Raw genomic sequence first — 16,064 nt, forward strand, 5'->3', positions numbered from 1 at the left:
ACAGAAATAATGATTTAAGTATCCGATTAACATTTTGTACTTCCAAGGAAAAGTAAATAGGCAGAGAAAATGTATTTATAATAAAACCAAGTTAGAAGACTACTAACCATGCACATCAATAGGTGCACATCACCAAGATGATGGGTACATACTGCATGATTTATTTCTCTACTGAGCACTATTGGAATGAATTATTCATTTCACTTAGAGTTTTGAAAGAGCTTGTAACCATTGTTTTTAGTGTAACAAGCAGTTTAAGGAGGGGATTATGAAGTCCTCAAAGCACATAATTCTCAGGAGTAACAATGCTGCTGCAACAAATAGAAACATTTTTATTTTGCTACAATATGCTTTGAGCACGAAATGTTATAATTCAATCTGTAATGATTACCCTGTCTCGGTTGGACATCAATCAAATAAATAGCTTTATCTTACAGCTTACACATTATCTGAAGAGGATAATGAAAGCAAGCACTGATATTTGTAAAACATTTCTTGTTCCAGCTTACTAAAAAGGGAGAAAGAAGCCTACAAAATGTGTGTTTATTTCTGAGACTTTTGAAGAAACTATAGAAAGGCACTTTCCTAAAGCTGAATTTCCCAAAATTCCATAGTTAAGAAATGTCTAAAATTCATTCTAGTATATATTTATCAATGTGTAAAATACAATGCATAAAGAATAGAATACATGTCCACATTCCACATCACTGGAAAAATTGCTTTGTGCCACATTAAATTTAACATACATTATTTGGCTGCAGCTTAGGGTGCTACACGCACTTTAGATCATGAAATGATGTTTCGCACATTGTTACTATTAGTGCAAAAAGTAATATTGACACTTTTGTTTCTTTATTAATCTAAACTCAGCAACTTCTGTAGTTTAGACCAAATTGGAAAGTTATTCCAGCAATGTAGAATGCAGTTTGAAACCCCAGTGAGAAGGATTAGTCTTTGACCCTCCCGCCAACTGTGAGAGGAGATCTCTCCTGCAAGGTAGTAGGATCCTGTCTCTGTAAATTGGCATGGTGTCAGAGAGCGCCTATTTGGAAGCCAGAAAGTGGCTGCTAGTATAGTTTTCGTTCTATCTACTCAGATACTTTGACCTACCAGTGAGATCAGGGGATAACAGAAGAATTGCATGCAGAGACCTTCAGGTTCGGGGAAGGTAGAGACCGTTGAGCCTCCAGCCTGACACTGCCTCTGATTTCAATCAGGAACATGGGAGCTAATGGCTTTCAAGGGATGCAAACAAGTCAATCTATGGATATTCCAAAATCTTGAAAATGTCCCAGTGGGTCGTCTTCTCATTAGGGTGAAATGTGTGGACTAAGACTGTGTCACTATGAGGTCTACCCCAGCTAAATGGAGAACTGAGTAATCTCATGATCAAGACATCAGCATACTAGCAGCATCAACTTTTGACAAAAGGAGTAAGAGTGAGGGTCCTCCCACTTGCTTGTTGATGTTGCAGACCACTGTAGTGTTGCCTGACACAAACATACTGGTTTATCCTGGATTAAGTTGTAGAGGTGTTCCAGATCTTACTGTTCTTAGTTCCAACTTAATTCTTATTGCCCTGTAGGGTAGGAGGAAGCTTATGTAAAGCATAAACACTGACTTAGATGAATTGGGCCGAATGGCCGGTTTCTCTGTGGTATAAATTCTATGCAATTCAATGTACTACAGCAGATAGATTTTCTTTGCTAAATTCCAAGATAATGAATGCACCATCACAACTCAACTTGCATCAGCACAAGCATGAAATGGAAAGAAATTTCCTTTCAGAATGGGAATAGCCATTTATTTTTAAACTTGAAGCTTCATTGTTCCATTAGTAATATCTAAAGAGTTCTTCAACCTATGGAAATGTATAATCTGTACAATTTCATTAACTCTGGTTTAGAATCACGGTGAACAAAATGGGTACAACTCAATTCCTACTCACAGCATTAGCACGTCTAGGAAAAAAGGGAATTTCCAGGATACTGCACCCTGGGAACTCAACTTGTTGCATAAATATGCCAAGATGATTTATTTTGTTTAAAGGAACACTTCAGAAAATGCTTTGCTATCCTCAGAAAAGAAATCCCAGCAGTTACTCCTGGTGTTGTTACCACGTTACAGCAAAAATTGAACTTTTGTAATTCCCGGAACAGTCAAATATGCAATAAACAGGGCCACCAATTATGGTGCTGCTAAAATATGATGCACTGTAACAAACAATTGATAGGACATGATAGTAAAGCAGGTATCTTCCAATTGACACTGAAAATGCAGTTGCAACAAGTTTCAACATTCCACAGTCTAGTAACACCCCAAGTTTATATGCTGTTAATTGATATTTTTAACTTTTATAGTTACATGACAGCAACATTACCTAATAGAGCAAATGTTTTTCAAAAACACTGGAAAAACGTCCCACGGTGTTATCAGACAAAATTTGATCTAACCTAATTTCATGTTTATTTTGGATCCCATAAACAATGACAATTTGATAACATGCATTTAAGTTATGTACATATAAAATGATGTCTCGCCCACTAGAAAATGGCACATTAAACTTAGGCCATTAACATGCATATATTCACTAATACCAAGATTTCAAACTTTAAAAAATAAATTAGTGGGCATCCGCTGACCAGTTGATAGTAATCTGTAATGACCAGGACAAGCATGGAATTTTCTTTTTCCAAATTCTACAGCGATTCTGTCAGCTTATAGAATGGATATGTATTCTTGCAGTGAATGAGCAAGTAATCTTTCATCTCAAATGCCAAATTTGACTTATATTTCAGAATGTGCAACTTGAAGAACAGCTGAAGTTTAAGAACATAAGAAATAGGAGCAGGAATAGGTCACTTGGCCATTCAAGCCTGCTCCGCCATTCAATAAGAACATGGCTGATCTTGGACTCAAAGCCACTTCCCTGCCCGCTCCCCATAACCCTTCACTCCCTTATCTTGCAAAAATCTGTCTATCTCCACCTTAAATGTATTTAATGACCCAGCCTCCACGGCTCTCTGGGGCAGAGAATTCCACAGATTTACGACACAGAAGAAATTCCTCTTCATTTCAGTTCTAAAAGGGCGACCCTTTATTCTGAAACTATGCCCCCGAGTTCTAGATTTCCCCACGAGGGGAAACATCCTCTGCATCTACCTTGTCGAGCCCCCTCAGCATCTTATATTTTTCAATAAGCTCACCTCTCATTCTTCTAAATTCCAATGAGTATAGGCCCAACCTGCTCAACCTTTCCTCATAAGTCAACCCCCTCATCTCTGGAATTAACCTAGTGAATCGTCTCTGAACTGCCTCCAATGCAACTATATCCTTCCTTAAATAAGGAGACCAAAACTGTACGCAGTACTCAAGGTGTGGTCTCACCAATACCCTGTACAGTTGTAGCAGGACTTCCCTGCTTTTATACTCCAACTCCCTTGCAATAAAGGTCAACATTCCATTTGCCTTTTTGATTACTTGCTGTACCTGCATGCTAACTTTTGTGTTTCACGCACAAGGACCCCCAGGTCCCTCTGAACTGTAGCATTTTGTAATCTCTCTCCATTTAAATAATAATTTGCTTTTTTATTTTTCCTGTCAAGGTGGATAACCTCGCACTTTCCCACATTATACTCCATCTGCCAAATGTTTGCCCACTCACTTAGCCTGTCTATATCCCTTTGCAGATTCTTTGAGTCCTCTGCACAACTTGCTTTCCCACCCATCTTTGTATCATCCGCAAACTTGGCTACATTACACTCGGTCCCTTCATCCAAGTCATTAATGTAGATTGTAAATAGTTGAGGCCCCAGCACCTATCCCTGTGGCACCCCACTAGTTACCATTTGCTAACCGGAAAATGACCCATTTATCCCGACTCTCTGCTTTCTGTTAGTTAGCCGATTCTCTATCCATGCCAATATATTACCCCCAACTCCGTGAGCTCTTATCTTATGCAGTAACCTTTTATGTGGCACCTTATCGAATGCCTTCTGGAAATCCAAATACACCACATCCACTGGCTCACCTTTGTCCACCCTGCTCATTACATCCTCAAAGAACTCCAGCAAATTTGTTAAACATGATTTCCCTTTCATAAAACCATGCTGACTCTGCTTGACTGCATTATGATTTTCCAAATGCCCTGCTACTGCTTCCTTAAATGAAGAACTCCAGCATTTTCCCAACAACAGATGTTAGGCTAACTGGTCTATAGTTTCTTGCTTTCTATCTCCCTCCTTTCTTAAATAGGGGTGTTACATTTGCGGTTTTCCAATCCGCTGGGACTGCTCCAGAGTCCAGGGAATTTTGGTGTATTGCAACCAATGCATCCACTATCTCTGCAGCCATTTCTTTTAAGACCCTGGGATGCAGGCCATCTGGTCCAGGGGACTTATCGTCTTTTAGTCCCATTATTTTACCAAGTACTTTTTCCTTAGTGATAGTCTTTAGTTCCCCCCTCCCTGTGGCCCCTTGATTATCCATTATTGGGATGTTGTTAGTGTCTTCTACCGTGAAGACCGATACAAAATATTTGTTCAGAGTCTCTGCCATTTCCCCGTTCCCCATTATTAATTCCCCAGTCTCATCCTCTAAGGGACCAACGTTTACTTTAGCTACTCTCTTCCTTTTCATACACCTGTAGAAGCTCTTACTATCTGTTTTAATATTTCTTGCCAGTTTACTCTCATAATTCATCTTCTCTCTATATTTTTTTAGTCATCCTTTGCTGGTTTAAAAAAATTTATCAATCCTCTGGCCTCCCACAATCTTGGTAACATTGTATGCCTTTGTTTTCAATTTGATACCATCCTTTACTTTCTTAGTTAGCCACAGATGGTGCACCCTTCTCTTAAAGTCTCTCTCTCTCTCTGGAATATATTTTTGTTGAGAATTATGAAATATCTCCTTAAATGTCCACCACTGCATTTCAACTGTCTTACCCTTTAATTTATTTTTACCAATCCACTTTAGCCAGTTCTGCCCTCACGCCATTGTAATTGCCTTTGTTGAAGATCAGGAGACTGGTTTGAGATACAACTTTCTCACCCTCCAACTGAATTTAAAATTCAACCATGCTATGATCACTCTTTCCTAGAGGATCCTTTACTATGAGATCATTTATTAATTCTGTCTCATTACACAGTTTCTTAAAACACTGCCTTTCTGAATCATTGCAATCACCACATTGCCTCATTGAAACCCAGTTAATTACACCATCACAACCTGTACATTTCACATAACATTCCATGCTACACGGTTTCATAAAAACAATTAAGGGTCAAGATTAAGAAAATAAATTGAATTACCTTCAAGAAAAACCTTTTGTCTGTTCTAGCAGGATTGTAGGAGGAAAGGTAAGCAGCAATCAGCAGGAATTTGGAGTAATACGGAAGCTCAACATGTGCATGAGCAGAAAGTCCTGAGCATAAAAACAAAAAAAAATCACCGAGAAGAAAAACTTAAAAGTTTGCAAAGTTATAGAAATACAGACCTTGAGCCAGAAGCATTCTTCGGACAGAGATAGACTAGTGCTGAAACATCATGTTTGCAGCAGTTGATGTGCAATAAATTTTCCTTTGAAGTGAAGTGCTTGATACATTAAATATGAATTTCTTCTGCAGTTTAAAAAAAATTAAAATTGTCTCTATTTTCGGTGCCCCGTTCCAGGTAATACACCCTGTCAAGAGGGTAGATAACTTAATTACAATGCTACTCTTGATAAAGCTGTAGGAAGATGCAAGACACTATCTGCATATTTTTTCTTGCTGTAAGGAAGTGACTAGCATCTGCTTCCCAGTTCCTTCTATGGTGTAACCAGAATCTGGAAATCTTATGCAAAATTGCTTTCAACCATATGATAGAACAGTATTGCATTAATCTGAAGGTAACTTTCAACATGGTAAAGAAGTGATGGTAACAAGTGGGCACAAATTAAAAATGATCACAAGAAGAATCAAAAGGGAGAGTGAAATCCCCCCCTCCACCACACACAGAGATTAGAATGTGAATTCTCTGCCACAAACATTGTTGATGCGGAGTCCACAAATATTTTTAAAAGGTCATTCGATAGTTTCTTACATATATTAAAGGATATGGGGAACAAACAGAGGGGAGTGGGATTATTTACATGGTTCACCAGCACATGCATGGTGAGCCACCTACTAATCTATTTCTGTTAAATTCTTTAATTCTATGACCAGTATGGAGTTCATGCAAGTAAGTCACCACACAAAATAGTTATAAATCTATTGGTTTAAGTTATAGAAAAAATATTTAAAATACAAATGATAAAAATATCAAATCTGACTCAAAATCAAACCCATCAGAGGCATGAACCCCTCAAACTGATGTAGCAAAATTGGTTCAAAAGATTTGCGAGTTACCAGACACAGTGGTTTCTATAAACTGCTGTTCCCTGGAAGCACATGTAACTATTAAAAGGATCACCTGGCAGGATTTTTTTTCTCTTTAAGGAAAAGCACTATCAAACTAAAATAACAAATCATCAACCCAAGCAATCCAAAGCACAAGCTTAAGTTGACATGCTCCTTCACTATATTACAACTGCAATGAAGTTGATTATACATTCCCATTTCCTTATGCCTAGAGGTGTAACTTCTCTGTAGCTACATTGAACTGAATTGTTATACCACTTTCAACCTGACATTTTCATCTTTCATCCAAGAAGCTGTTTTCTTTATCTTAAAATAAGAGTGGCTCTCCTGTGGCATTGCTATTGGTAAATCTGAAGATACATAATTTTACAGTGACAGGAGCACAATATTCTCTTTCCCCACTCTCTAATTCTTTGTGTTGTTTTTTCTTTGTTTTCCAATCTTTCACTCTCTCTGTATAGCCATCGAACATTTCTCATTGCAGCCTCTGTGTAGCTCTCGCACGTTTTACTTGTACGCTTGATCTTCATCTCTTTAAGGGGCCTAGATTATATCGAAAGATGGGAGGTGCCATATAGAGTTCAAGGTGCAAAAAGGCTGTCAAGAGATGCTGCAGCATGTACAGTTGAAACAGAAGGTGGGCTAAGGCCAAGCTAAGAGGGTAGGGGAGGAGTGCGGCATCTGCGGCTGGGATAAAACAATGAGTTGAAGTTCAAGGTGAGATGGGAGAAAGCGAGCATAGCATAGATGTGAGTGAGGGATAGGATGGGTCTTGGATTAACTGTGGGAGATGGAGTGTGGAACCACGGGAGTCTGAACATTTGGTGGGATTGTGGTTTTTGGCATTTGGTGGCAGCTAGTATTCAGGGCAGCCAAGGGAGCAGGTGGGTCAGGTAAACACTAGGGATAGGCCAGCAGGGGAGCACTCCAAGTGTACCAATGAGCAGCCCAGCTGGGAAGCACTCGGGCTACATGAGCAAGTACGCAGGCTAGCATGTGCTCGAGGTGGGCGAGCAAGTCAACGCACTGAAAATGATCTCCGGTGGCCAGGAATCCTCCACAGGCCAGTCCATTCTGATTCAACACCACCACCTCCAAGTTCCCCTCCAAGTCACACACCATCCTGACTTGGAAGTATATCGCCGTTCCTTCATTTTCGCTGGGTCAAAATCCTGGAACTCCCTACCTAACAGCACTGTGGGAGCACCTTCACCACACGGACTGCAGTGGTTCAAGAAGGCGGCTCACCACCTTCTCAAAAACAACTGGGGATGGGCAATAAATGCTGGCCTTGCCAGCGACGCCCACATCCCAGGAATTAATTTTAAAAAGTCATTCTTGATCCCCACAGTTGCCTCAAGTAGTTCCTGCCCAAGTTTTTCCCTCAACTGTATCAGGACTATATAACTGCATAATTCTTTTATCCAGTAAGAATGGTTTAAGGATTGGGTGTAAAGTGGCAAAGTGTTATATTGCTAATTATGATTAGTAAGTGTGTGAGAGAGTGGAATATCATTATATACCATCCTGTAATCCTAAAAATAGGATTATTCTTCAACTAATTAAAAAAATTAAATTTTAGGTTGCAATCCACACTCTTCTACTAAAATTCATCATCCGATCAGCAGCAACGATAGGGTAAAGATTCCTCTGGTAAACTAAACCAAGGCTGGTTTACCTATCAGATGTCCACCTTCTTTATCTTCTAGCTGCAGCCTCTCCCACTGAAAACTGAAACATATAAGGCAACGTAAGTAGCAAAAGAACATTTTTTGTGCACAGAACTATGGGAATCAAACAAGCCAATTGTTTTATTCCCCATTCTCTTAGAGCTATTTTTTTTTTTTTTTTTTTAAAGAACAAAAGCTCTAATTCAATTCTCAAAACAAAGAAACTCACTAATTCTCCAACATTTTCAGTCATGGGAACATCACCCTTTAAATAAACCATTTTAGGCACATAGGGAAAGTTAACTGGAATGAATAAAGACCTTTGACAGTTGTGTAGCGTAGCTCTCTTCAAAACACCCAGCTCACAAAATTCAAACAGAACAAATCCAAATAACTGCAAATGTGGCGAGTTGCCTGAGTTTTACTAATAGAGCTTGGAGGCCAGTACTCTATATTTGGTACTGAAGTTAACCCCAAATACTTCATTCCACTGTGTCTTCATTTACAGGTGCCAATAAGTTAAGACATCTAATAGAATATTAGTTGAACTTACTGCTCTGAGGAGCATAAATAAGCAGCTTGATCTGCACAAATGAGTCTGGCTTATAATGCTTTAAATTTTCCACCTTTTTACTGGCAGCAAAGTCACAGAGCAGATTATTTTTCTTTTAGTGAAGCAATACATAAAATATAAACATTTTTTCTCTCAAGAATAAAATTGCTCAGGACAATGGGATGCCAAAAGTCCTAGCAATCATTTTCAACATAGCCTTAAAGCAGTGACATCCAAACCATAACCTCTAGCACGCATATAGCTCAAAAACTCTGGAAATCCAGCACACGGTGGCATAGTGGTTAGCACTGTTGCCTCACAGCGCCAGGGACCCGGGTTCGAATCCGGCCTCGGGTGACTGTCTGTGTGGAGTTTGCACATTCTCCCCGTGTTTGCGTGGGTTTTCTCAGGGTGCTCCGGTTTCCTCCCACAGTCCAAAGATGTGCAGGTTAGGTTGATTGGCTATGATAAATTGACCCTTAGTGTTAGGGGGATTAAATACGTGGGGTTACAAGGATAGGGTGGGGTATGTGTTGGTGTAGGGGTTACGGGGATCGGGTGGAATATGTGTCGGTGCAGGCTCGATGGGCCGAAATGGCCTCTATCTGCACTGTGGGGTTTCTGTGATTCTGTGATTCTGTGATAAAGCCAAGGTAACTCGGTCCCCTTTACACTAGATCCTCATTTGCCAGTTTGTACCATTTTGTGGACTTGGGAGCTTGGAAAAAGCTGCTGTTAGAGCTGCTGCCTCATTCATGAGCAAATCTTAAAATCAGACAACCAAGGTCGGTTTTATTTGCAACTTGAGACATATGAAAATAACAGAAACATAGATTTAAACTTTATATGTAGCCCTGAGGCTCCTTGGAACACACCTATGCCATGAAAACAAGTTTGCACACCTCTGCTTTAAAGAGACAGGCCAAGTTACCAACTAAACAATGCCGTCCTGCTCCAGAGCCCAGATTACCCACGAGTAATGACATGGAAGATCCCCATTATTCACTAAAAGTTTGCGTCAGCTTTGTTCAGTTGGTCACAGTTCCATTCCTGGTTCAGAAGATGTCAAGTTCAAGTCATATACCAAGAGTGCCTACTCATAATCTAAGGTGACACTCCACTGGGGTACTGAGGGAGTGTTGTATAACCAGAGCTGCTACCCTTCAGCTGAGGCATTAAACCAAGGCTCCCTCTGCCAGTTCCAATGGTCTAGATGGACACTGAGGCAGCGATTTTGCACCTGGAGGTGGGATGGTGGTGGGTCCGCTGTTCGGCGGGTTCGCTGTTCGGCGGGTTCCAGACCCGCTCCCAGTTCCCGCCACCCTGCAGTTGAAATTTTACGTTGATTGACCTCTGATGTGCCTTCAATAACCACAAAACTAGAAGTTATAGGCCTAGAAATTCGCTATCGCCGCGCCAGGTCTTTAGCGCCCGAAATTTAGCGCTCGCCCGGATTCCCGTAGCGCCCGCCTGAAATTCAGTTGCAGCGCCCCAAGATGGAGGCGGGCGCTATTGCAGGGTTTGGCCGCCTCGCTTGGGGCGCTGAAAGTAAATTTCAGGCGTCCAGCTGTCGCTGCGCCACCCGATGCGGTGCAGCAGGCTGAGGTACTGCAGGCCTCCTCCTTCTCTTAAGGAGGAGCTGCCTGCAGCCGTGAGATCGCCGCTGGATTCCCCCGGCAAATGAGCCTGGCACCACGGAGAAGTGCCGGGCTCGCGGGGGTCAGAGACCAATGCCGCGGGGGGGGGTGGTGTGGGAGTCCGGGGAGGAAGGAGCGGCCAAGCGGCCGCCGGGAAAGCGGCCGGCCGCACCTCCACCTTTACGCCCCGGCCTCTCGGAGCTGCAAGGCCCCGTTTTACAAACGCTCCTTGCGCCCGCTACGGGTGAGGCGGCGGCAACTAAATTTGGGCGTTGGGCCGGCATCGCGTTGGAACCGGGGCGCTGCGCACACCGATGACGTCATCGGTGCCGGCGCAGCGCTACCGGCTAACGCCACCATTTGCGCTACACTGAATTCCAGGCTACCAACAGCGCCGGCGCTAAAAACCTCTTTAGGCGCTAAGTGGGCGCTAACACCACTGAATTTCTAGGCCATAGACTTTAACAAGTTGGCTTTTAATCACTAAGATCAGAGCTACATCTCAACACACCGACTGGCTCACAGGAATGAGTCATACAGATCCTGGGATCTTTAAGTAAGAGGCGGAGCCAAGAGCCAAGACCTGGAACCTTCCAGGTTAGTCAGGAAAGAGGAAGTGAAACTATACACCGTGTGGGGGGAGGGTAATATACATGAGTGCAAAACGAATACAGACAAGACAAACACATTTCATTACATTCACCCCTTCTTTAGATTTAGTCCATCGGGGTGATGTTTCTTAAAAGTTGGTACAAGTGAGTCTGTCAGGAGGTTTTGCGGTTCTCAGTGATCGGCGCAAAGCCGGTTGGGGTGCCTCTAGGGGAGTGGATTCTGGTTCCTCCGCTGTCCGGGCCTCCGCAGTGTCTTCCAGGTTATCTGCAGTGTCCTCCAGGTTAAAGTTGGGTATTGATACCTCTGGGCGTCCTGTCTCTTTTTGGTGTAGGTCTTCCTCGGGTAGTCTCTCATCGTTCTCTCCGCTCCCCGAGGGAGCGAGGTCTTTTATGGAAACAGTGTCCTCTCGCCCGTCAGAGTATTCGATATAGGCGTACTGAGGGTTTGCATGGAGGAGCTGTACCTTTTCCACAAGGGGGTCCGTTTTATGGCCTCTCACGTGCTTCCGCAATAATACTGTCCCCGGAGACGTCAGCCACGCGGGTAGAGATATGCCCGAGGTGGATTTCCGGGGGAAAACGAACATCTTTTCCTGAGGGGTAGCGTTAATGGCTGTACATAACAGAGACCTTATGGAGTGGAGCACGTCTGGGAGGACTTCCTGCCAGCGGGAGGTCGGAAGGCCTTTTGACTTTAAGGCTAACGTGACAGCCTTCCAAACAGTAGCATTCTCCCTTTCCACTTGCCCATTACCCCGGGGGTTGTAGCTAGTGGTTCTGCTAGTGGCTATCCCCTTTGAGAGCAAGAACTGGTGTAGTTTGTCACTCATAAATGACGTCCCCCTATCGCTGTGTATGTAGTTCAGCATGCCAAACATGCAGAACAGATTACAGAGACACTTGATGACCGTGGCACTGGTCATGTCTGGGCAGGGAATGGCGAAGGGGAAGCGGGAATATTCATCGATGATATTGAGGAAGTATACGTTACGGTCGGCAGAGGGAAGGGGTCCCTTGAAGTCCAGACTTAGGCACTCGAATGGCCGTGTGGCTTTGATAAGGTGTGCACGGTCAGGCCTGCAGAAACGAGGCTTGCATTCCGCACAGGTGCGGCAGGCTCTGGTCATTGCCCTGACCTCCTCGATGGAGTGGGGCAGATTGCGGGACTTTATAAAATGGTATAGTCGGGTGACCCCTGGGTGACAGAGGTCGTTGTGGAGACCCTGTAATTTGTCCGTATGAATGCTGGCACACATTCCCCGCGATAGGGCGTCTGGGGGTTCATTAAGGGCTCCCGGCCTGTACATAATATCATAGTCGAACGTGGATAGTTCGATCCTCCACCTGAGTATTTTGTCATTCTTGATTTTCCCCCTTTGTTTGTTATTAAACATGAAAGCCACCGACCGCTGGTCGGTGAGCAGGGTGAAACGTTTGCCGGCTAGGTAGTGTCTCCAGTGCCGCACTGCCTCCACTATAGCCTGTGCCTCCTTCTCGACAGAAGAGTGCCTGATTTCATGTCCCTGAAGGGTTCGGGAGAAGAAGGCCACAGGTCTCCCAGCCTGATTGAGGGTCGCAGCTAAGGCAAAGTCTGACGCATCGCTTTCGACTTGAAAGGGAATGCTTTCGTCCACTGCACACAGTGCAGCCCTTTCAATGTCCTGTTTGATACTGGTGAAAGCCTCCCGAGCTTCAGCTGATAGTGGGAAGGACGTCGATTTAATGAGGGGTCAGGCCTTATCAGAGTAATTGGGCACCCATTGGGCATAATACGAAAAAAGGATTGTGTGGCAGGGGCAGTTCCTTTAGGGGGCGTAATCGGTCAAGGTCCGGTCCAATTACCCCATCTTCCGCCACACAGCCGAGGATACAGAGACGGGTTGTGTTGAAGACACATTTGTCTTCGTTGTAGGTTAGATTCAGCTTTAGGGCAGTTTTTAAAAATCTCGCAAGATTTAGATCGTGGTCTTGCTGGTTGTGCCCGCAGATAGTGACATTGTCCAGATAGGGGTAGGTAGCTTGTAGTTTATTCTCGTCAACCATGCGGTCCATCTCACGTTGGAAGACCGAGACCCCATTTGTTACCCCGAAGGGCACTCTGAGAAAATGGTAGAGGCGTCCGTTCGCCTCAAAGGCAGTGTATGGGTGGTCCTCCGTTCTAATGGGGAGCTGGTGATACGCGGATTTGAGGTCGATAGTTGAGAAGACTCGGTATTGCGCAATCTGGTTGACCATTTCTGATATGCGGGGTAAAGGGTAGGCGTCCAGCTGGGTATAAATATTAACAGTCTGGCTGTAGTCAATTACCATCCGTTTCTTTTCGCTATTTTTAACTATGACTACTTGGGCACGCCACGGGCTGGTACTGCATTCAATAATGCCTTCCCGCAGGAGTCTGTCCACTTCCGCCTTGATAAAGTGTCTGTCTTCCAGACTGTACCGTCTACTTTTGGTCGCTATGGGCCTACAGTTCGGAGCGAGATTAGCGAATAAAGAGGGCGGGCTGATTTTTAAGGTCGATAGGCCACAGACTGTGAGTGGCGGCTGGGACCCGCCATATGCTAGCGTGACACTTTCATGGTGGCACTGGAAGTCCAGGCCCAAGGTTACATTAACACAGAGTTCTGGCATCACGAGGAGTTTAAAATCCTTGTAGTCCGTGCCTTTTACAGTCAGTGTTACCACACAGTAGCCCAAAATGTCCGAAGTGTGGGGCTTAGCAGCCATAGCAATTCTGCTCCGTGTAGGGGTTACCATTAATGAGTGCCGCCGTACCAGGCTAGGGTGGATAAAACTCTCGGTACTCCCACAGTCAATTAAACATTTAGTTAAATTCCCGTTTACCTGTATGTCCATCATGGATTTTGTCAACGGGTGTGGCCTGGATTGATCCACCGTGATCGAAGCCACTGTTGGGCCCTGGGCGGCCGTTGAGTCGGGAAAAGATGGCGGATCCCAAGATGGCGGCCCGCACGAGGCGGTGACGGTGTTGGAAATCGGATTCCCCCTGCAGACTTTGCTAAAATGCCCCTTTTTCTTACATTTGAAGCATGTAGTGTCCTTCGCTGGGCATCGTTGTCTGGGATGCTTGGCCTGGCCGCAGAAGTAGCATTTCGGGCCTCGAGACATTGCCGCTGTAGTAGGACTCCTGGGTGAACTTCTGTGTGGGGACTCCGGCGGTGTAGAGCTGGTCTGAGACCTGGATGGGGAAGATGGCTGATTCCAAGATGGCGGCCCGCTCGGCGCGCACGAGGCGGTGAGGGCCGCATGGCCTTTGATGTGCCTTCAATAGCCACAAAACTAGAAGTTATAGACTTTAACAAGTTGGCTTTTAATCACTAAGATCAGAGCTACATCTCAACACACCGACTGGCTCACAGGAATGAGTCATACAGATCCTGGGATCTTTAAGTAAGAGAAGTCAGGGGCGGAGCCAAGATCCAAGACCTGGAGCCTTCCAGGTTAGTCAGGAAAGAGGAAGTTAAACTATACACCGTGTGGGGGAGGGTAATATGCATGAGTGCAAAACGAATACAGGCAAGACAAACAGATTTCATTACAACCTCGTTACGGCCGACGTGTCGGTTCTCCAAGGCAATTGCTGGGTGCGGGTCAGCTGCTCGCGTCTGATGAAGCGATGTTGGACTGATTATTTAAAGGGGCCATGTCCCCTCTGCAGATTCATTTCCATTTTGTTCCCTGAAGTGCTGGCTGCTGCTGGCAATGCAAAAACCCAAGACTGCTCCCCGCTTCGATGAGGACTCCCTCCATGTTCTTGTGGAGGGAGTAAGAGGACGTAAGGAGGTCCTCTTCCCTGGAGACGGAAGGGGGAGGCCTCCTCAGAATACCAAGGCAGCTCGGCTGCAAATTGCTGAGGTCGGTTTGCATATGCAACTGGGTGCGGTGTCGCAAGAGGTTTAATGATATGTTGCGATCAGCAAAAGTGAGTATAACATCACACTTACCTTTCATCTGCCTCCCATCTTTTCTCATCCCCATCACTCTACATTGGCAACCTTCCCCTGCACATCCCAACTCACTAACATCCCTTGCACCCTCACCCATCTCTCTCTTTCTATGTACAGAATCACATCACCATCGTACTATGCACCACTCACACTTATGCAATGCCAACAACTAACAATGCACAGGGAGGGAACTTGGTTTGTGCATCTCACTCCTTCATAGTCTCCCTCTAAACATCTATGTCATCCATTCTTAACACTCATTCCATCAATCTCTCTCAAACTCCACTTGTATCCCTCATTACAGGAGAGCCCACACTAAAAGGGAGAGGGGGAGGACATCCCTGGCACACCTAACGAGCACTGAGGAGGCAGCCCTGGAGATCGTCGGAGGTGCAGAGGAGCTGGAAGTGGGGGACGGAGACAGGCATAGAAGAGCAAGCTGGTGACAGAATTGATTTCCAACCCTCTGATTTAGCATTCATGAGTGACTAATATGGGATGATGTTCATAGAGATTGAGTGCTAAGCATCTGCATAATGGGATATTAATGCAACATACATTTCACTTGTCTAACTCATGCCTTTACTACCCCACAGGACCATTGAGAGCTGCGCTCCCCACTGTCCAGCAGGAAGAGCAGGAGCACTCCTCAGAGGAACCACCAGCCTCTGAGGGAGCAGCGTCACCAGCATTCAGTGCACCCAGCACCAGCGCAGAGACGCATACCTGGGTGCTTTTTTTGCGAGATAGAATAGTGTTGTCACCTGGTGTATCACATCTCACAAATGAGCAGGAGCAGATGTTGGAGACAGGTACAGCAGTGGAGAATCCTTGTCGGAGGACACAAGGCTCTCCCAGCTCTGCTCAGCTGCATGTAAACGCTGAGCCCCTGGGACCATCCAGAAAGAGAGCGGTGCTGGAGCTTCAGGAACAAGTGCAGGAGGCTCTGAGTGGGTTTATTTCCACAGTAACTGCGAGTGTGCAGAGAATGGAGAAGTTCATCTTAAACATTAACAATGCCGTGGTGAACGCTATGGGCAATCTAGGTGCTGCCACAGAAAGGATGGCAACCTCCATAGAGGACCTAACTCGCCAGACACAAGCCAACATTGTGGCTCTTCTAGATAGATGGCCAGCTATGGAAGATAGAAGGCCATCTATCGTGGAGAGGAACCAGAGGCACATGGACATCCCGGTTATGAGGAATGTCAGTACAGTGACGGG

General features: G+C 44.7%; 1 protein-coding gene across 4 annotated transcripts in view; it reads right to left on the reverse strand.

Annotated features, from left to right (window-relative positions):
- The window catches only part of orc5 (origin recognition complex, subunit 5), a 121,522-nt gene that overhangs the window by 52,300 nt on the left and 53,158 nt on the right, over window positions 1-16,064 (reverse strand). For all 4 annotated transcript variants that reach the window (XM_086010453.1, XM_086010454.1, XM_086010452.1 and 1 more), the window contains exons 10-11: window positions 8,080-8,132; window positions 5,313-5,425 (exon numbers count right to left, since the gene is read on the reverse strand). In XM_086010453.1, the coding sequence (XP_085866579.1) occupies window positions 5,313-5,425; window positions 8,080-8,132 (166 nt within the window). The remainder of the gene's footprint in view (window positions 1-5,312; window positions 5,426-8,079; window positions 8,133-16,064) is intronic.

The sequence above is a fragment of the Somniosus microcephalus genome, chromosome 17 (assembly GCF_052327205.1).
Source record: "Somniosus microcephalus isolate GS21.2 chromosome 17, FLI_Smic_1.0, whole genome shotgun sequence".
NCBI lineage: Eukaryota > Metazoa > Chordata > Chondrichthyes > Squaliformes > Somniosidae > Somniosus > Somniosus microcephalus.